This window comes from Gossypium arboreum, chromosome 7 (assembly GCF_025698485.1).
Source record: "Gossypium arboreum isolate Shixiya-1 chromosome 7, ASM2569848v2, whole genome shotgun sequence".
Lineage (NCBI taxonomy): Eukaryota > Viridiplantae > Streptophyta > Magnoliopsida > Malvales > Malvaceae > Gossypium > Gossypium arboreum.
In genome coordinates, this window is record NC_069076.1 from 92,674,493 (window position 1) to 92,697,086 (window position 22,594).

Consider the following 22,594-nt stretch of genomic DNA (forward strand, 5'->3'; position numbering starts at 1 on the left):
TTGTTTTTATGAACTTAGTCTCTTTATTTTTCAAGTTTTAAAATTTAAGTCTAATTGTTAACACTGTCAATTTTTTTGTTAAATTTAGATTCATTACAACGTCAATTTTTTAAATACATTGTTATCAAGGAAGTACTTTTTTTAAAAATTTTGAAAAGTCACGCCAATAAATTTAACAGTGTTAATAATTTGATTTGAATTTTAAAAAGTAGAAATATAATTCCGACTAAATTTTGAATTTGTGAAAGTATAATAACTTGGCATATCTTAACCTAATAATAATAATAATATTTAAAAAAAAAAACAACTAGTGTTAAATGCTTTACTAAATACTTCTCCCTTTCTTCTAAAGGTCTTAACGCCCTTTTAATTGCCGAGTCCTCTGCACCGTTCAAACACTCTCTTCTTCATCTCTTTCTTTTGTTTCTTTCTTCTTCATCAATGGCGAAAACCAGTGGACTCTCCATTGATTTTGATCCAAACTATTTCTTAATACACAACCCACCTGTCCTCAATTCTTTCCCCGAATACACTCCCAAAGACACCAACAAAAACAACAACAACAACAATACAATGTTTTCTGGTACTACAACAACGCCGGAAAACATGTCTCTGCCATCTACCGTCGACCGGTTCCCCGTTAAATTCGACTGTTTTTACGATCAAACCCGCCCTTCTTTTTTACCCTCCGATGATGATAAACGAAGGGTCGTCGGTGAACTGGATTTTTTCGCTGAAAAAAACGATAAACTCGTCGATGATGCTGATTTCATGCACACTTCCGATGCCGGACTTGAGCTTAACGTCAACGTGAGTTAATTACCCATCATTGATATCTCTTTTAAATTTGTATTTCAATGGATTGAATTGATGAATCTTTTCTGTGCGTGTTTGTTTATATTCAGATTGGTCTAAACCTGTTAACTACAAATACCAGTGCCGATCAGTCCACCATGGAAGATAAAAAAGCTAATAATGAGGTGAAAAAAAAACCTAGGTCTTCTTTTCTTTTTCTTTTTTTTTTAAAGTGAATTTGATAATATTATATAATACTGTGCCATTGTTTTTTTTAAAGGTAGCTGTTTTACGAGCTAAGCTGGTACAAATGAACGCTGAGAATGAAAGATTAAAGGAGATGTTGATTCAGGCAACTGAGAACTATAATACAATGAAGATTCATTTGTGTTCATTGATGATGAAAAAGCTAAAGAAGAAGATGAAGAAAATAAGAAACGAAATGGTGGAATAATAGTGCCAAGACAGTTTATAGATCTTGGTTTAGCTGTCGCCGCCGAAGCCGATGAGTCGTCTCCGTCGTCTCCGGAAGGCAAGAGCCAGCGTGAAGATAGCTCCGGTGGTGATAACAAGGTTCCGAGACTCGATGTTGATCAAAGTGAGGCCGCCATGAGAAAAGCACGAGTTTCCGTTCGAGCTAGATCAGAGGCTCCGATGGTATATATGTTGCGATTAATATTGGATTGTTGGTGTTTTGTTCGTGTTTGATTTTAATTCGGGTTAATTATTTTCGTTGTCGGAAAGATTACGGATGGATGTCAATGGAGGAAGTACGGACAGAAAATGGCAAAGGGAAATCCGTGTCCACGAGCATATTATCGATGTACTATGGCTACCGGTTGTCCCGTTAGAAAACAGGTACTATCGGAAACCGAAAATCGAAAATGCATCCGTGACCATAATTTAAATAGTCGATTAATGTAAATGTTCTAGGTTCAAAGATGTGCCGAAGATCGAACAATTCTTATCACCACATACGAAGGCAATCACAACCACACTTTGCCTCCATCGGCGATGTCGATGGCATCGACGACGTCATCAGCAGCACGAATGTTGGTATCGGGTTCAACGTCTAGTCCCGACGGACTGATGAACTCGAATCTCCTCACCACAACTCTCCTGCCTTGCTCTTCCACCATGGCTACTGTATCGGCTTCAACTCCATTCCCCAGCGTTACCTTGGATTTAACACAGTCCTCGTTTTCGACCCCTCCGCCGCCTTACAACGTTGCCAATTCTGTAGCGGTTACCGCCCCATTGGTGCCTCAAGTTTCCGGCCAGGCACATGACAATCTGTCCAAATTCGCCGGTATACAAATGTCTAAAGATTTGGATCGGTTGCAACAGGGTGAACAAAATTCAATTGGTGACACTGTAAATGCGGCCACGGGAGCCATTGCGACGGACCCGAGCTTCGCCGCTGCTCTAGCCGCGGCTATTACATCTATTATTGCGAGTTCTCAATCTCACCCCAATAATGGCCATAATAGCAATGCAATGTAGGACAACAATGAAATACAGTTTTGTTGCAATATTTTGTCAAACAAAGAAATGTTTACAAGGGTAGTGTAGTAATATTCTTTCCTCAAATGACTTATTTGGTCCAAAAAGTATGTCAATGCAAAGTCAAGAAAATAATATAAAATGAAAGGGAAATTTATTTATTTCTATCGATTAGTTGATATACTTTATGCGTATATGCAAGTAATATCTTACACTTTAAAGATTAAAAAATTATAAATATTAAAGAATTATTTACCAATTTATTATAATTTGTAATTTTTATATAGAATAATTGTAATTGAGATAGAAAAAGAGATGATGAATTATCAAGAAATTATTGATTTAAAATTAACTTGATAATGTGATTGTATTGTAATAGTTAAGGTTTTGGTAATTTAATGGTTTACTTGGTTTTTTATATTACTTTTGAGTTTAAATAGATTTAAATATATTTCGATTTTTACTCATTGTGTTTTATATTAAATTTATTTTAATTTTATTAGTGTTTGTTTTGATATTTATGAAAACTAATCAATCCAATATTTGTAACCATTACTTCTAGCAAAATTGTCTTCATATGCAAATTTTGATGTAAAGAGAAAAAGAATTAATTTTATTTTCATGAACCCAAAATTGAATTTAATTATTGCTTGAAGTTTCGTGCAACGAAGGGAAATTGTTGAAAAAACAGTCAAGAAATCCGTCTCCAAATGTTCAAATAATGATGGTTTGTCCATTACTTGTTATGATGGATTTCACTTTTGATTATCATTATATTATTGTTAATCATAATGTTATAAAAAGTAATTAAAAGTTCAAATTCAATGAATGTAAATAAATTCATCCCTTGGAAAAATAATTAAAACAATTTAATCCTCTCCTCAACAATTAAAAATAATTAATCACTAACTTTTTAATGTTTTTCATTGATATAATAAATTTAGTTTTTAATATTTATATATTTTAATTTGGTCTTGATTAATAAATTTAACATTTAACGCTTACATATTTTATCATTTTAGTTTTGATTTAACAAGTTTAACTTAATTTTGTTAAATCAAAATCAATTTGACAGAATGTATAAATTTTATTATTATATTAATAAAATTATATATAATTGACAAAAAATTAACGACATGCTTATTTATTCTTATTTACTCATATTTAAAATTAAAAGAAATTAAATTGCTTCAATTTATTGACTCAATATAAAAATTAAAAGAAACTAAAAGATTTTTTACCAAAACAATTACTTGAATTTGATTTATTTATTGTGAAAATAAAAATATAATCATGGTTTTGTTACAAAAGAAACTGAGCATGTAAAATAGATTCAATGCATCTGCATTACAATATAATAAAGAGAGTCCTATGGAACTTACCTTAAATATTCTTTTACACCTTTTCAGAGATTAAATGTAATTTTTAAAGCTCTCAAAATCATAATCATGTCTATTTTTGTCTTGCAAAGATAGGCCAATTCTGAAATTTTGGGTCTGAAAATTAATTGGTGGTTTTGGTATTAGCCCAATCTGAATAATTCTACTCACCAAACTCATATCAGATCCATCGATTATTTAGAAATCTATTGGTATATTGGTCTGGAATCATTCATAAATTAATACGAAAGAATTCAACTAAGCTAAAAATATTAATTGAATCTAAGATTGAACGTATTTTAATATTTTTATAAATTTTTAATAATTTATTTAATTAAAACTGAATAAATTGGTCGAATTAAAAATCAATGGCCTGATTGTTTCAAATCACCGTTTCAATTCTAAAAACATTGCTATCTGACTGACTTTACAGGAGCTACCATGTAGACTCACTTGTTGAGGTGTTAACAGCGTAAGGGAGTAATTAATAGATGAAGTCTCTTATTGACATTTCGATTATTAGAATTCAAATTCTGTTGATATAATTTTCATTTCTCCGTTTGTAACTTGATTTGGTAGAGAAATATATCTATTAAGTCGGCTAATAATACTTGGAGTGATAAAAATTGTGTTCAAATAACCGTTAATATTAGATTTAGATTCAATTTCGAAACTATTGTATCCCTTTTCCTTATTAAAAATATATATTAAAAAATAAATTTATAAATAATTGAGAATAGTAACTTATAAGGGTTGGGGGTATAATGATAAAACACATTATATTTTTAGAGAAAAACTTAAGTTCAAACTTTAAAGACAATTTTATTAGGAAGGATAACCACAAACTTCGAACATCAGTAAAACAAATGTAAAGTATAAAAAGGGTAAACTACACCCAAAATCAGTAAAATATCAATAAGTTTATGAAGGGTAAACTACACCCAAGATCAGTAAAATATCAATAAATTTATGTTTTAGTTATTAAACTATTTGAATGTTTTTATTTAAGTGGTTGGTTGCTAAGTTTATTTTTTTTTGAAGTCCAACTAGTGAGCTTCAAGCGAATATAAGACGACCTATATGATGGATCAATTCCCATCGACAAGTAAAAGAACATATCTTAAATCTAAGTTAATATGGTGATTAATGTCAGAGATCGAGAAAAAATGATTAAATTTTAATTTATAAATTTATGACGTTTAAAATTATATTATAAAAAAAACTAAATTATAAAAGAAAAGAAAAAATTCAGTTGATACAAGTGTGGTGCAAAAAGAAAAACGATTTTATAACCTAATAATTATTGAATGATACAATAATAATTTTACAATTTTTAAAATTAAATCACCGACACAGAACTTAATAATACATTAGGTATAATTTACCCTAAGAATCAAATGCTGGCCCACGAGGATGTAAGTAGGACAAAGTAAAATGAGTATGACCATGGACTGAGTACGATTGATGATGATTTATGCATGCATGTGATTTTACCTCTTGCTTTTTCCAATACCAAAATAAATTATTGTTATAATGACAATTAGAATGATTTGAGTTACTTAAAAGTTGGAGAATTATTGGAGTGTAGTAGAAATTATACAAAATAAAAATAAAGCAATGTTCACTCCAAAACAAGCTTAGCTTTGAAATAAGAAAAATAACACACACACACAATTAATATGATCCTATGAACTAACTAAAATCACAACATCGTACTACATTGATCCGTTCGTGGATTCATCAACATCTATTAAAACGATCTAACCTCAGACACGTCTTTATGATCTTCATCAACCAGCAAAACACCATAAATTATTAAAAGAAACATATAATAAGACATGAAAATATTTGTTATTTCGAAAGAAAAAAAACGGGGTTTTTATGTTTTTCATCATTGTGCTGGACATTGGAACCCTGGAGGTGGAGTTTTGCCACAGTCGATGAGGACCTGAAGAGCTATGGGGATTATAATATTGATATTCAAAAGTTTGGCCTTGATCGTAGTACAGAGACAAATGGCGGCGTCTAAATCCAACAGCCCTTGTAGTACAGGGCAGCAAGTGTCTTTGGCGCTGCTACCTATGCCGATGTGTACTAAGCCACCCAACACGTCCACACATGCACCTAGCTTGAGAGTGTCTATGGGGCATGTTTGTTGTGCCGGAGGTGGTGGTGGAGGACACGGTGTTTCCGGTGAAGGTGGCTTCACGATAGGAGGCGTTGGTGGCTTCACAATAGGTGGTGATGGTGGTGGTAGAATCGGCGGTGTTGGTGGGTTCACTATTGGTGGACTGGGGTGGACTGGTGGCTTTGGAGGCAGTATTGGTGGTGATATGACCGGCGGTATTGGATAGTAAGGTGGCTTGGGTGTATATGGCGGAGGCTTCACAACCGGCGGTTTGGGTGTATATGGCGGAGGCTTCACAACCGGCGGTGTTGGTGGATTCACTATTGGTGGACTGGGGTAGACTGGTGGCTTTGGAGGCAGTGTTGGTGGTGATATGACCGGCGGTATTGGATAGTAAGGTGGCTTGGGTGTATATGGCGGAGGCTTCACAACCGGCGGTTTGGGTGTATATGGCGGAGGCTTCACAACCGGCGGTTTGGGTGTATATGGCGGAGGCTTCACAACCGGTGGTTTGGGTATATATGGAGGCTTCACAACCGGAGGTTTGGGTGTATACGGTGGAGGCTTTACAATAGGTGGCTTGGGTATATATGGAGGCTTCACAACAGGTGGCTTGGGATGATGCGGTGGATGTTTTGGTGGTTTAGGGTGATATGGGGGTTTCACCACCGGAGGCTTAGGTGGTTTAGGGTGATACGGTGGCTTCACCACCGGTGGCTTCGGTGGTTTAGGGTGATATGGTGGGTTTACCACCGGAGGCTTAGGTGGCTTTGGAGGATGATGTTTTGGTGGTTTAGGGTGATAGGGTGGCTTTACAATGGGAGGATGATGATGTTTAGGCGGATAGCCTGGCGGAGGACATTTCGGCGGCGGAGATGGGTGGCGGTAACATTCAGGGCAGCCTAGTGAAGTGAGCAATGCTCCTAAATTCAAAAACAACACAATTAGATAGGGTAAACTATGCATCCCCATATCTTAGCTTAGGGAGCTTGGTTTCATACTACACTCTTTCCATGAAAAAACCCATGTTTTTATACTCAACATTCATGCAAATTGAAGCAACAAAAAATCAATTATCAAATGTCTTTTTCCTATTAATTTATTAGACCCTTTGGCATCTTTCATTGACTTTAACCAAAATATCCGCCTTCCAAAAAACACCGACGTCGTATCACATATTATCATTTCCACTCATTTTTTATAAATTTTTAATAAAAATATAATTTATTTTTTAATACAATAGCCTTCATAATGATTTTACCGCTTGCAAAAATAATATATAATTTTTACTACAACCCAAAGAGGGGTAAGAATGGGGAAGAAAGGAAAATATTAGTAACTCTTAGTGCAAAAACACCGGTTTTGGGATGAATTATTCAGAGTTTCGAGGTAATGCGTGGTAGAGAGAGGCCAATTTTAACATGTAGTGAACTGTCGAGCCCGTGACTTGAAACTTGGCTTAAAAGGAGATGCTTTTGCTTGCTTGTGACCCTTCCATTTCCTTTCAACTTTTACAATACGACAAATCTTACCCCCGATTTTCTTTATTTTTTAAAATATTTTCTATTCTTTTACCATTATCCCTGTAAGCGAATCGTACCTGCTAGTGAAGGTTTGGATAAGAGAAAATCGAATTGACCTTTGTTAAGAGTTTGTACTAACCCGACATCCGTAAAACTACTCATTATTTCTATTTTTTTAATATTATTTACAATTATTCATAATTCATAAATAAAAAGTTAATATACTTTACTACACTCAGAACACGCATATTCTCGTATTAGTAATAATATCTATGTCAATCGAGTTAATACTCGATCGATTCTATCAAAATCTTTATATTAAGAGTCTAATTAAATTTTATTGTCTCTATTCAAAATATGAATATATTAGTTTATATATGTTAGATTAAAAATAAATTGGTCATTCTGTTAAAAATTTCATCTATTTTTACTATTAAAACTTATCAATATAGTTAGAATGAGGTGTACAAAGCATGGCATGTCACATATAACTACCTAATTATCTCGTCAATTAATTTATTTTTAATTTAATATAAAATGATCAATTTATCTATTTTAAATAAAAAATTATAAAATACAATCCAATATCTATTATAACAACCTAATAAAAAATTATAAAATACAATCCAATATCTATTATAACAACCTCTATTTTACTTTCATTAAGAAGATGAGAGGATATAAATAGTATTTTGCCTCATAAAAAAGGTATTTTGGGAAAAGTTAGGTGGTGTAGTACTTTGTAACTATTTTGTTTTTCTTTCCTAAAAGAAGAGGGTAATGTTTGAGATTTTTTAAAGATTTTGTAGTATTAATAAGGTAAGTATTTAATTTTAAAAATTAAAAATATTATTGAAATATTTTAAAAAATTATTTAAGTTATTAACCATTTAAAATTGTTATTATATTTTTTATTTGTATCACCTTCATGAGTTGAAAACTCTTCTTCTCCTTCTCCTTGTTTAGTTTAGTTTTTCTTTTTCGTGAAATAACTTTAAATATTATAAACCCGTGAACTAAAATTTAAACCATTTTCTTTTCTAACCTTTGACATTAATCATTAGATCAACTTAGATCTAATGTATGTTCATTTACTTATTGATGGATATTGATCCACAATACTAATTGCCGAATCGTCGCTTGGAGCTTGCTTGCTAGAATAGTTTAATGATTTAAATAAAAATTTTAAATAGTTCAATAACTATTTTAAAGTTGAATGACCAAAATGTAAACCGACTAATAATTTAATAATCTTAAATGTAAGTTACTCTATAAACAATTATAAGCAATAAATACCCATAAAATAATATTTATTCTTCTTTTAAAATAAATAAATTTTTAGACTTTGGTCGACTGGGTTTATGTCCAATCAATTCGAGAAATCATTTTAATCAAATGCTTTATTATTAATTATAAATAGAAAATTTTCAAGAGTTACATGAAGAGTAGTTAATCTTGAGTATTTCTCTGACCTTTCTCAAAAGGTGTGAAATTGAAAAAAAAATATCAAATTTAAATAACAAATTAAATCAAAAATATATATACCGAATTAAAATTTAAATACTAACTATTATATTAAATCAAATTTAAAAATAAATATATTTATATCAGATATCTTTTGCTACACTAAACCCTAAACATGAAAACGACAGCAGATTATTGAGTAAGAGCTATGAGGGAGGCAGCATTGTCGGTAAGATATGTACAAATTACAGTACTCTCTATATTTGAGCAATTATTATCACTATGCTTTAAAATTCATATATATATAATTAACAATTTCAAACCGAACATGTGTCTTAAGCATGTGTCAATATCAAGGACTAACAGATATTTATTTGCTTTTTATATTTATCATAGGAATTTACTTACTTTATTTTTATTTTAAGAAATTTAATTTTTTAATTTAAAATATAAATTTAATTATTTATATTATTAATTTTTATGTTAATTTAAATTTTTATATAAATTTTTATTACATGATTATCAAATGAGATATTTTTAATTTTAGAATACCATAGGACTAAGTTTAATAGATATTTTTAATACTATTAGCAGTTGGATTTTAAATTTAAAATTTGAAAAATAGGATACAAAATTCTGAAGGTTCAAATATGCCCTAAGATCATATACTTTTCGTACAATTGAAATTTAGTCTTATTGGAATTTAGTCTTATTTTTTATTTCAAAATTTATGTTTAATTTTCAAACATAGTTAAAAATCTTTTATTAAATTTATTGGCGTTATTTTTTAAATAAAAAATTCATTGGCAACCATATAACAAAAGAAATTTTATGGTGCTGATAATTGGATTTTCATTTTAAATCTAAAAAGTAAATAGACTAAACACCTTGAAATAAATATAAAGAAACTAAATTTCACATGCACAGAAAATATAAAGATTTGAGGCATAAACCATTCCTTAAAATATAAGTAGAGGATAAATTCAAAAACGCAAAAAATACGTAAACATAAAACATATTTTAATTTCTTAAAAAAAGTCAAAACAGAGCTTAAAGACAAATGCAAAAAAAAAGTTTAAATCAAGAGACAAAAGTAATATTTGATTAATTCAAATCAAACAAATATAAAAACTATATATGTGAACTTTGATTTAATGTACAATACCATGCATGAATTTTATTTTATGTGGTTTTATAAATAAAATTTTGATTTGATTCAATTTTCACAAAATCAATAACATCATTATCGAATTAATATAATTCTATATATATATATATATATATTAATAAAATATGAAAATAAAAACATGTATTTATTTCTTTTAAATTTATACAATTGAATCAAAATTAAAATTTTATGCATACATATAAACTCTATTTTTTTTTTGGTGAAGAAAATAACAAACTAGTAAATTACAAAGTAAACTTAAGCATAAAAACTGCCTGTATGCCTATCCCTATCTATAAAGGAACTAGTAATTTCGGGTGGAATATCGAACACCTGCAGGTTAGCTTTTTCCATCAAAGCTTGCTTAACTAAGCAATCCGAAACCTGATTATACTCCATCGGAATATATCTCAGAATCCAATGATTTTCCTGAGACAAAATATTACAGATTCGCCTAAACAAAGCTGAGTTGGGTTCAATAGAAGAGCTGCCGAGGATGCTTTTGACAACTTCCAAGCTATCAGTTTGAATGGTGACATGAACATGTCCTCTGCGTTGGATAATTTTAAGACCGTCGAGAATGCCCCAGAGTTCTACATCAAAAACTAAACTTTTGCCCAGGAAGCGATGAAATCCAACGATCCAATTTCCTTCCTTATCACGAACAACTCTCCCTGCAGCAGCAAGACCAGATCCCAATTGCACTGCTCTATCAGTGTTGAGAAAAATCGAATCCTCAAATGTTTTCACTTCCAAAGGGAGTTGAATGGATCCGTTATGCACCTTATGAGGTACAGAAAAAAATTGAATCGCCCAACTATAAGGTCTTTGAATAATCTCTTTTGAATTCCAAGGTTTGCTTTGAAAGATGTATAAGTTTCAATTTTTCCAAATGCACTAAATAATCAGACCATAAAGACATGCCCAGCTAGCTCCTCCCTCATGAACCAACGTATTCGCCTGCAAAATAAGAAAGAACCAGTCCTGAAAATGAAGAGAGAAAAAATTTGGAAGAAACTTACGTGGGTTAACTTGGAACCAAACATCATTAGCAGCCGGACAATCGCTTAGAATGTGCAAAATATCCTCTGTATGAGAACCAAAAATGGAACAAGAGGGATCATTCGAAAGATCCCTTCTAACTCTTTCAACATTACTAAGAACTCTTCCTTGTAAAATCGTCCAAATGAAAATATGAACCCTTTAGGGACCAGGAAACTTCCATACATTCTTCCACTTTTCATCTACTGGTTTCCAAACACCTTTCTTGAGGTTCGTATAAGCAGATTTAACCGAGAAAGCGCCAGACGAAGTGTGGCTCCAAGAAATTCTATCTGGACCTTCCGAATCATGAGGAGGAGGAATACCCTTAATAACCTGGATAATATCATCAGAAAGCCCAATTCTAAAAAGATCCAAATTCCACGAACCATCATCAGTAGTTATCTCATGCAGTAAACACTCATAATTCATATTAACATCAGGAGAAATAAGATTTCCCAAGGACCCAATATTAGGAATCCAATTATCCTTCCAGCATTGAATTTTATGACCATCTCCAACTGACCAATGTAAGTTTTCACAAAATAAGTCCCAAATTTTTTAGAGGGACTTCTATAAGAAAGAGCTCATATTTCTAATAATAGAAACAGGTAACTCATCTTACACACGATATTTCGATCTAAGCACATGAACCCAAAAAGCTTCCTTATTAGACACCAACTTAAAACCCAGCTTTATTAAAAAAGATATATTCTGATCCTGAAGGTTCCTCAGACCAAGACCTCTACAAATATTTGGTTGACAAATCGAATCCCAACCAACAAAAGCCATATTCTTTTTCCTCTCAGATGAACCCCATATAAACTACTTGACTAAACTTTCAATTTCATCCCGAGTCTTCCTAGGTATCATCATGGACTACATGAAGTAGCTAGGAATAGATAAAAGGACAAGTTGAGCTAGAGTAATTCGTTCTGCTAAAGAGAGAGTTTTGGCTTTCCAACTTTGAAGCTTACCACGAACTTTTTCCACTACGAACTAAAGGGTACTACTAGTAAACCTTTAATGAAGAAGGGGAACTCCAAGGTATTAAGCAAGATTATGAACTCTCTGAAAACTAAAAAAACTACTAATTGAGTCCACAGAAGACTCATCCACACCTTTGGAGAAAAAATGCTAGTCTTCCTGGCGTTAATTTTGCACCTGGATAACAAGCAAAATCTATCTAGAATACCTTTCAAAATTCTACAATATTTCGAATCTGTTCTACTAAAGATAACCAAATCATTGGCGAAAAACAGATGTGATATATTGGGACTATCTCTAGAAAGACTAATAGGATTCCAATTTCCTTCCGAAATAGCCGACTAATCAGATGTCCTAGCCACTCCACACAAAGTACAAAGAGATAAGGGGAAAGAGGACAACCTTGGCGGATACCTCTAACAGGTCTAAATTTCGACAGAGGAGCCCCATTCCACATAACCTGCATAGTAGAATTAGAAATAGAGGTCATAATGACATTAACAAGATACTCAGGGATACATGTCGCACGTAGAGAAGCGTCGATAAACTCCCAGCTAACTCTATCATATGCTTTCTCCAAGTCGATTTTAATCGCCATCCAATTCCTCTTTTCCTGACATCTCATAGAATGAATGACCTCTTGAGCTATGATGATGTTTTCATTGATATTTCTGCCTATAATAAATCCAGCCTGTTCCTACGCAATAATTTTAAGAAAAATATATTTAAATCGGTTATCTATAACTTTCATTGTTAATTTATAAAGCACCGAACAGAAGCTAATTGGTCTGAATTGACCAAAAGATTCGTGTAATAACCTGAATTTTTACAGTTATCGAAAAAGTGCATTTCCGGGTCTCCGTTTCTGAAAAATAGATTTGTAAATATTTATTAAAAATATTTATGAAGTTAAGAGAGTGATTAATTAAAGTTTAATGAAGCAAATTAGCTTAAATAAATGATAATTAGATAAAAGGATTAAATTGAATGATGTGTGAAAGTTTAATTATAGGATAAAGAAATTGAAAGGACTAAATAAGTAAATAAGCCAAAGGAGTGCCAAGTGTATGGCAAAAATAAAATACATGTGTAATAAGTATTATACATACATTTGTAATACATGTATGTATTTACTTATTATTTAAGTAAATAATTAATGTATTTATTATTATTAAATTGATATTATATGATAAATAAATGTAAAATGACAAGTGTATGGTGAGGATGAAATACAAATGTAATAATATATGTGTGCTCAAATGTAAAATAAATATTTGATATTAAGTAGATATTTAATAAAGTCATTATTATTATTGTTATTATATATATATATATATATATATATATATATATAAAGTAAAACAAAAGAAAAAGAGAGAAAGAAAAGAAACAGAGAAGGAGACGAAATAGGGGAAAAAAAGGAAGGAAAGAAAAATAAAAGGAAAATTAGGGTTTTTGAAGCCTTAAGCTTTACTAGGTAAGTCAATTTGATCCCTTTTCTTGCAATTTTGATGTTTATGGAATTCTAGAGAAGAGTACTTCATGAATTATATCAAAAGTTAGGAAGTTAATGAATTTTTATGTGTTGATTAAGTTGAAAAAAAAGATGAATTAAAGGCTAAATTGATAGAAATTCAAGTTAGAAATGAAATAAGGATTGAATTGTAAAGTGATTCATAAGTTTTATGCTTTAAGGGCTAAATTGAAAGAATTTCGAAATTATGGTTTTATGATGAAAAATAGATAATTATGTCTAAGTTTGGTTAAAAATTAAGTGTGAAATAAAGTATGAATTAAGATAGAAAAGTAAGTGAATTTAGTTAGGATATAAATTGAAATTAAAGTAGAAAATCAACATTTTGTATTATGACCGTTTGGGACAGCAGCAGTAGTTTAAGTTTGAAAAATCACCAAAAATTGTATAAATTGAATTAGAGAATGAATAAAATGAATTAAATCTTATTGCGTCTAATTTCTTATAGAAGAAACGGTGTAAGCAATTGAATTGCAAATTATGAGATATAAAGAGTTTTGTTGGACAAGGTCAGAATGAATTCGAGTTCCCCTGTCTAACTTTGGAAAATCACCAAAAATTGAATAAAAATAATTAGAGGCTTAAAGTTATATGTTTAAAATCCCTAATGAGTCTATTTTCAGGAGAAATCAACGGGAATATTATCCGAGTTCTATACTGTGAGATAATTAATTTTTAGTGAAGAAGGATAGAAACTGTCAGACAACAAAATAGGGGTGAATTTAAAGAATAAAATGTATTTAATGGCTAAACGAAAAATTCTGAAAATTTTATGGTAAGAAGATTTGTGAGTCTAGTTTTAAGAGAAATTAGCGGATCTTAATTTAGAATTCTTTAACTCAAGATATAAATTAGTAATGTATTAATGATTATGAATTGTATTAATTTCGTAGTCAATGTGATACCGAAAATCTCAGCTAAGAAAGGACAAGACAAAGTCAACGGGAGTTATCTCGAAAATTACGGTTTGTATTTTTATAATCCAAACTTAATACTTAAATTGTTGGATTTATTATTTAATATATATATGTAGTAGGTGTTTTGAGATGATTATATGAATTGGATTGAATATTGATTATATTGAATTGATTTATGAATATATGTGAATTGTTATTGAATTGAAATTAAAATATAAATTGATTGGAAAAGTGAAACAAATAAAATACATGAGAAGTTAATATTGGAATGGCTTTGATTGGATGATATGGAATTGAACCAAATTGAATTGAATGTGAATATTTGAAATGTATATTGATTGAAAAGAAATTAGTGATTTTAAATTTGATTGGACAATAAATAAATAAAAAATATGAGTTGAATAAAAATAAAATAAATTATGAATATGTGTAAATATGTGAATTGTGTATTGATTGAAAAGTGGTTGGAATTGAACCAAGTATGATTATATGTGAATATCTGAAATATTTATTGGTATTGAATTGTATACTGATTAGAAAGTGGAAAAGTGAATTTGAATTGAATTGAATTGAATGGAGTGGAATTATGATTAACTGAAATGTGTATTGGTTGGATATTGAAATATGAGAAATTGTGATTGAATTGAAAGCGAATTTCAAATAGAAAAAATGATTTGAATACCCTATTAACTAGTCGGATGAGTCGGATATAGTTGGCATGCCATAGGATTTGAAGTGTTCAGCAATCGAGTGCCATCTCGGTCTGCTTGGTTGAATCAGATATCCGTCAAAGCCCGAGTCCTGTTAATAGGGGTAAATATAAATATTAAGTAAAATTGGAATAAGAATTAAATTTCCTATTAACTTGTCGGGCTAGTCGGATATAATTGGCATGCCATAGGATTGGAAGAGTACGGATTTATCGACTTTCTTGATTGGGCACTTTATGTGTCGTATTTTAGGCACTTATGTGCTAGTTATCGTTATCGCCATCGCTATTATTACCGATTCGACCTTGTGTGTCGAATATTGTTACTATTACCGTTACCGATTTGGCACTTTGTGTGTCGAATATTGTTATCATATCGCTGCCGATTCAAGACTTTGTGTGTTGAATATCGTTCATCATATCGCTCGATTTGTTCCGATGAGGTACTCGTGTACCGCATCGCTATTGTTATCATTCTCGTTCCGGCCGGTAGATGAGGCACTATGTGCCGTCTTCGGTGTGTTGGTTGGATCCGTATCCGCTCGAGTCCGAGTCATGTTAATAGTGGTAAATAAAGGTATAAAATAACCGATTATTATTGAATAATTGATCGTTAATGGATAATTGATCATATGAATATTAGACTATTACTGAATAATTGATCATTACTGAATAACTGATTGTCACTGAATGAATGATCGCTCTCAATAACTTAATAGTTATTGAATATCTCGATTTTATCAATAATTGATCATTATCGATAACCGATCAATTGATCGATACTGAATAACTGGTTATTATTGAATAATTGATTGTTACCGAATAACTGACTGTTACTGAATAAATAATTATTCTGAGTGTTAATGAACATTACTGATTGATTAATTGCTATTGAAAAATAATAAATGATTTCAAATTTAAAGTAGACCAAAATATTGGTTGGAAAGTGAATGTTTGAATTCTCATTGAGTTTGAATAGTTCAATATATATAAATTAATATGTTTTATAATTGTTTAAGTGTTCAGATTATAGAAATACCACTGAGTGTATACTCAGCGTACGGTTTGTTTTCGTGCGTAGGTTAAGTTAAGGCTAGACCGTTGAATCAGCATCCCAGGCCGATCCCGAATTCAATGAGGTAAAGTATGTTAAGCATTGGTAATGGCATGTACCTAGGATGTTTTATGAGAGTCATTTAGGTTGTAGAAGTATTGATGAAATGAGTAAATTATGGTTGGCAAGGGTATATAATATGAATTTTGAAATTTACTAAAAATTCGTAGTGATTCTAAATTAGTCCCGAATTGAATTTACTTTTCATATTGGACCGCGAGTGCCCATTAAAGGGATGACATCTTAAAACTAGGATGAGTATGAATATTTATTTTAATTAATGACCAGAATTGGACAGTACTGACTGGTAATGTCTCATAACCCTGTTCCAGCGACGGTATAGGGTTAGGAGACATTATATTTTGAGATTCTAAATCTTCAAAATTAGGACGATTAAAGAATTATTCAGGTCAGGCTCAATGGGAGCCTCGTCGAAAACCTTTCGAACCCAGTCACATACAACTCCCTCGATCGTGTCTCACTGCTTTTGAAAGAAAAGGGTGTGAAAACCATCACTCCCCGAAGCTTTAAGCGGAGTCATAGCGAACAAAGCCTCCTTAATTTTTTCATTAGAAACTGATTTCCCCAAGAAACTAATATCAGTAGAATCAAGTTGGGGAAAAGCGCTCGGAGGTAAAAAACCCAAAGGTGCAGGAATTTTTCTATAAAGCCTTTGAAAAAATTCATTCGTTTTATCTTCAATGGCCTCAGGATCGTAAATCCAATTACCATTAAAATTGCGAATAGCAAAAATGCAATTTTGTTTCCTCCTTTGTAAAGCACGGGAGTGGAAAAATTTAGTATTCCAACCCCCTAACTTCAACGAATCACACCTTATTTTTTGTTTCCAGAATAGCTCTTCATGATAAAAGGCATTCTCAAGTTCTTGACGAAGAGACATGTGACAACCCGAATTAGGGCCTAATCGGAATAGTGGTTTCGTGACCACAAATCTGAGATAGAAATAATTGTTTTATAATTATTTTGGGGTTTATGATATGATTGAATGATTGTGTGAAAATTTCGTGATGAAATTCTATGCCTAAAGTGCTTAAATTGAAAGTAGGGACTAAATCGAATAAGTTGCAAAATTTGCATCCCGTAAGTTTTAGTATGAAATTGTTTTGGAATATTAATTAGGAGGTCTTAAATAGAAATTTGACCAATTTTAAGTTCATGGACAAAATTAGGACATGGAAGGAATTTTTGAAAGTTTAGTAAAGAGGGCATTTTGGTCATTTGGATATTAAATGAAATAAAATGGGAAAAATAACACAAAATTGGTCATCATCCTCCTTAGTTGCTGCCAATTCTCCTCTCTCCATAGCTAGGGTTTCTTCAACTTTCAAGCTCCATAGTAAGTGATTCCAAGCCCGCTTTTAATGTTCTTTACGTTTTTGGAATCCCTAAGCTCGATTAAGCTTATGCTAGTAATAATTTAACCTAGGGTTCACATTTGGAAAAATACCCATAGGTGAAATTTGTGTATTTTGATGTTTTATGATAGAATATGAGGTTTTAAATTATGTTAAATAACTTGTGCTACTCGGTTTTAAGTGAAAACGAGTAAAACAAGATAATCCAGTAAAAATACCTATTGTTCATAACTATATGATAGAGTGAGAATTTGATGTTGTTGTAGAAGAGAAAATGTTCAGCATATCATAAAATATAAGAATAAGGGCTGAAATTAAATTCCGAGCCTAGGGGCAAAATTGTAATTTTGAAAAGTTAGGGGCAAAATGTAATTTTTCCATGATGTGATTTTTGGATTGAAATAAATAGTATGAGTATTAAATGAGCTAAATGTGTTATTATAGATCAAGAAAGACGCGAATTGATCTCGAACGGGAAGGAAAAAGTTTTGGACTAAATTGCAAAATTTCCACATTTTGCACCAAGGTAAGTTTGTATGTAAATATTACAATAATTTCATGTACATTCTTATATTTCAGCCTATTATATAAATATACTAGCTGATGTTAAAATATAAATCGACTATTGGAAGAATGGAAATAAATATAGAGAGAGATCCTGTTGAACATTGAGAGATCGAATGAAATAGAGGAGCGTAGCTAGGTCACATGTATGATGCTGAGTGCACATCATGTGTAGAAGAAAGCTACGAGACACCCTGTAGTAGCTAGGTCACATGTGTGATACGAGATGTATCCTATGTAGACAAGAGAGCTACGTGAAAGATAAATGTAGCTAGGTCGTATGCGTGATTCCAAGTGAAGGACACCATGTAGACAAGAGAGCTACGTGAAAGATAAATGTAGCTAGGTCGCATGCGTGATTCCAAGTGAAGGACACCATGTAGACAAGAGAGCTATGAGACAAATCAGTTGGGTCGCATGAGTGGTACTAAGTGTTCACCATGTGTACAAGAGAGCCGAACTAAACGAAGTATGATGGTGGAGCTGTGTGCTGAAACCATTAAATATCGAGGATTGATCCGAATTGTTCAACGGGATGGTTTTGTGGTGATATTGTGGTTTGGACCTACACTTATGGTGAATGAAATGTGGTGAAAATGATTTGTGGTATATACATATATAAGATAAAATGAGGTTAGCATAAAGAATGTGTGAAAGAGTGAAACTAGCATTAAAACTGTTTTTAGATGGTAGCAGTGACGTGATTTTGAAAAATCACCAAAATAGGAGGAATATAATTAGAGGTTGAATGAGATGTGAAATTAAAGTTTAATGAGTCTACTTTCATATAAAAGAAACAGAGCAAGCAAAGGAGTTCTATATTTTGAGATATTTACAATTGTATGTGACTTGCTCAGGATGAATACGTGATCCCTGTTCCAACTTTGAAAAATCATTAAAAATTGTACAAGGAAAATTAAGAAATATAGTTTACATGCCTAAATTCCTTATTGAGACTAGTTTTAAATGAAACAGACCTCAGGGTTGTTTGAGTTGTGTACTGAGAGATATTCAATTCGTAGTGAACAGAGGTCAGATCAGTCGAGCTGTGTAACAGGGAAACTTTAACTAATAAACTGTACTAATCGGCTGAACCAAAAATTATAGAAAAAATTAGCAAAAAGCTTTATGAGTCTAGATTCAGGGAAATTTTACGGATTTGAATTTTGAGTTTTGTAACCCGAGTTATGATTTATTTAGTATATGATGCAAGAGAGACAACTAAATCAAAGTGGAATGAATAGTGAAGTTAAAGTAGATAAACTTGAATTGTTGTGTAAACATGTTAGATTCTTTAATTAGTATTTACATACTTACTTACTAAGCTATAAGCTTACTTTGTTTCTCTCTTTTGTCTTATAGTGTTCTTCGCTTGCTCAGAGTTAAGGATCGTGAAGATCTATCCGCACTATCATACTTTAGGTATTTGAACTAAACGCTTTTGAATTATGGCATGTATAGTAGGCTTAATTATTTTGTTACGTGTCATATTTGTCTAGGTTAAAATATTAGTTACAAGATTTCGACCGGATACTTTGTACAAGCCATTAAAGTGGGCTAATATTGTTCAAGACATATGTTATACGATGCACTATCAAATTGGATGACATATTTACATCTCGATTATGTTTAATGGTATGTGTTATGTTCGTAATACCTTATATCTGCTCCTACGACGGAATCGGGTAAGGGTGTTACATTTAGTGGTATCGAGCTATGGTTTAGTCGGTTCTCGACTAATAAAGTGTGTGTAAAGGTCTAGCTATACATGCCATAAAAATATTGTGATAGTGTGGTGACTCGATTATTCTAAACTGTGTCTTGTTTTAATATAGTAATGGATCCCGAAGGAACTGCGATCGATGATGTTGTTAGTAATGCGCCGGCTCCCGCACAAGGGACCGCTACTGTGGAAAGTAGACTGAGACATTGAGACAAGGAGATGAGGCTCGGATGCCTTTCTCCAAATGATGAACAATTGGTATATCAATTTATTCGAGCAAATCCAAATGCTCAACCTCCTCCACCCCTCCTATACCTCGACGATTCTCAGAATGCCAAGGTATAGATTTGGTAAGAATGAACAAGCCTCCGGTTGACAAGATTCAAAACAAGGGTCAAGAGTTTAGAGCAAAGGTCGATGATGATCCCGAGAAAGCGGAATTCGCTTGAAAATTCTACCCGTATTTGATGAGCTCTCATGTACACCCGAGGAATGCTTAAAGTGTCTCAGATCACTTTTGAGAGATTGACTTACCAACGGTGGAAGACTTTGGTTGCAGTGGTGCCAAAAGAAAAGTTACTTGGGATTTCTTCCAGAAGAATTTAGAAAGAAATACATAAGTCACGATTTATTGATCAAAAACGGAAGGAGTTCCTTGAATTGAAGCAGGGAAAATGTCCAGAGCAGAGTATGAACGCGAATTTGTAAGACTCAGCAAGTATGCCCAGAATGTGTGTCCACCGAGGCCATTATGTGTAGAAGATTTGAAGATGGGCTGAATGAGGACATTAAAGTGCTTGTAGGAATTTTGGAGTTGAAAGAATTTGTAGTATTGGTTGATCGAGCTCTTAAAGTCAAGAATTGAACAAAGAAAGAAGAAAAGTCGCTATTGAGGCCCGAGATGTCGAAAAAGACAGATAAGCAAGCCATTTCAATCTCAACCAAAGAGGTCCAAAGAGACAAACCCTCGAATGACAGCTTTCAATTGGGGATTCACACAGAGATCGTGGTAGAGCATATTCGGGTCTAAAGCTCAAGCTACTTGGTGGCAAGTGTGGGTAATGTGCGACCTAGAAAGCCCGAGTGTCGCAATGTGGCGTGCAACATTATGGTGAGTGTTGGGGACCGAAGCGAGCTTGTTTCAAAGCGTTCTCATGAGCATTTTATTAGAGATTGTCCGGAGAAAGTTAAAGAAGAAAGATTTCGAGTGCTAGATGTAATACCACCGCTAGTAGAGGTAGACCACCGAGAAATACCGGAGGTGGGACTAGTAGTAAACTGTGATGAAAGATTTAACAGAAGATCGTAAGCTAGAGCACCTGCTAGAGCTTATGCTATACGTGCGAGAAGATGCATCATCTTCCGATGTTATTATCGGTACATTTTCTCTATGATACTATTGTTATTGCATTGATTGATCCCGGTCCACTCATTCCTATATTTGCATGAATTTAGTATCCAATAAAAAGTTGCTCGTTGAATTTATCGAGTTTACGATTAAAGTGTCGAACCCTTAGGCCAATATGTGCTAGTTGACAAGGTTTGCAAGAATTGCCCATTAATGATTCAAGGTCACTGCTTTTCCTACCAACTTGATGTCAGTACCATTTGGTGAGTTTGACGTTATCTTGGGAATGGACCGTTAACATTGTATGATGCTAAGGTAGATTGTAAACAAAAGACACTAGAGTTGAAATGTGAAAATGGAGAAATTCGTGGGTTGAAACAGATGAATCAAATAAATTGCCTATGGTGATTTCGCACATGTCCGCACGTAAATACATGAGAAAAGGGTGTGAAGCTTATCCGCTTATGTAATGAATATTGAGTTGCCTCAACTGAAATTTGAATCAAGACCGATAGTCTGTGAGTTTCGGATGTATTTCCGAGGAATTGCCCGGGTTGCCTCCGAACAGAGAGATAGATTTTGCCATTGATTTGTTGCCAGCATCGCACCGATCTCGATTGCTCCATATAGAATGGCTCAATGAATTAAAAGAATTGAAGGCTCGATTGCAGGAGTTAATGACAAGGGACTTGTGAGACCGAAGTTTCTCCCCGGGTGCTCTCAGATTATTCAGAAGAAGAAGGATGGTTCAATGAGACTTTGCATTGATTACCGCTACTTAATAAGGTGACTATAAAGAACAAGTACCGCTGTCGAGGATTGATGATTTATTCGATCGCTTAAAGGGGCCACAGTGTTTTCAAAGATTGATTTGAGGTCCGTTACTACCAAATGAGAGTTAAGGAGTCGATGTGTCGAAAACCGCCTTTAGGACAAGGTATGGACATTATGAGTTTCTTGTGATGCCTTTCGCTTAACAAATGCTCCAAATATATTTATGGACTTAATGAATCGGATCTTCCTACCATATTTGGATAAGTTTGTAGTAGTGTTTATAGATGACATTTTAATTTATTCTCGAGATGAGTCTCAACATGCCGAACACTTGAGAACTATATTGCAAATCTTGAGAGAAAAGAAACTGCTTGCCAAGTTTAGTAAAAGTGAGTTCGCTTCGTGAAGTCGGATTTTGGGGCATATAGTCTCGGTGATGGCATTCGGTGGATCCAAGCAAGATTTCGCGATCGTTGATTGAAACCGCCAAGAATGTATCCGAGGTTAGAAGCTTTTAGGCTTAGCCGTATTATAGACGCTTTGTTGA

At 32.7% G+C, this 22,594-nt stretch overlaps 1 protein-coding gene and 1 pseudogene across 2 annotated transcripts; one reads left to right on the forward strand and one right to left on the reverse strand.

Moving 5' to 3' along the window:
* Nucleotides 1-329: 329 nt before the first annotated feature.
* On the forward strand, nucleotides 330-2,632 carry LOC108484956 (probable WRKY transcription factor 31; annotated as a pseudogene). Its single transcript, XR_008285839.1, has 5 exons — nucleotides 330-810; nucleotides 906-980; nucleotides 1,076-1,452; nucleotides 1,540-1,653; nucleotides 1,729-2,632. The product of XR_008285839.1 is annotated as a probable WRKY transcription factor 31 (transcript).
* Nucleotides 2,633-5,297: 2,665 nt separating this feature from the next.
* Nucleotides 5,298-6,870, reverse strand: LOC108454693 (36.4 kDa proline-rich protein-like). The gene has a single exon (XM_017753236.2). The coding sequence runs from the start codon at nucleotides 6,775-6,777 to the stop codon at nucleotides 5,569-5,571; it is 1,209 nt and encodes a 402-aa protein (XP_017608725.2). The 5' UTR covers nucleotides 6,778-6,870; the 3' UTR covers nucleotides 5,298-5,568.
* Between the last annotated feature and the right edge of the window lie 15,724 nt (nucleotides 6,871-22,594).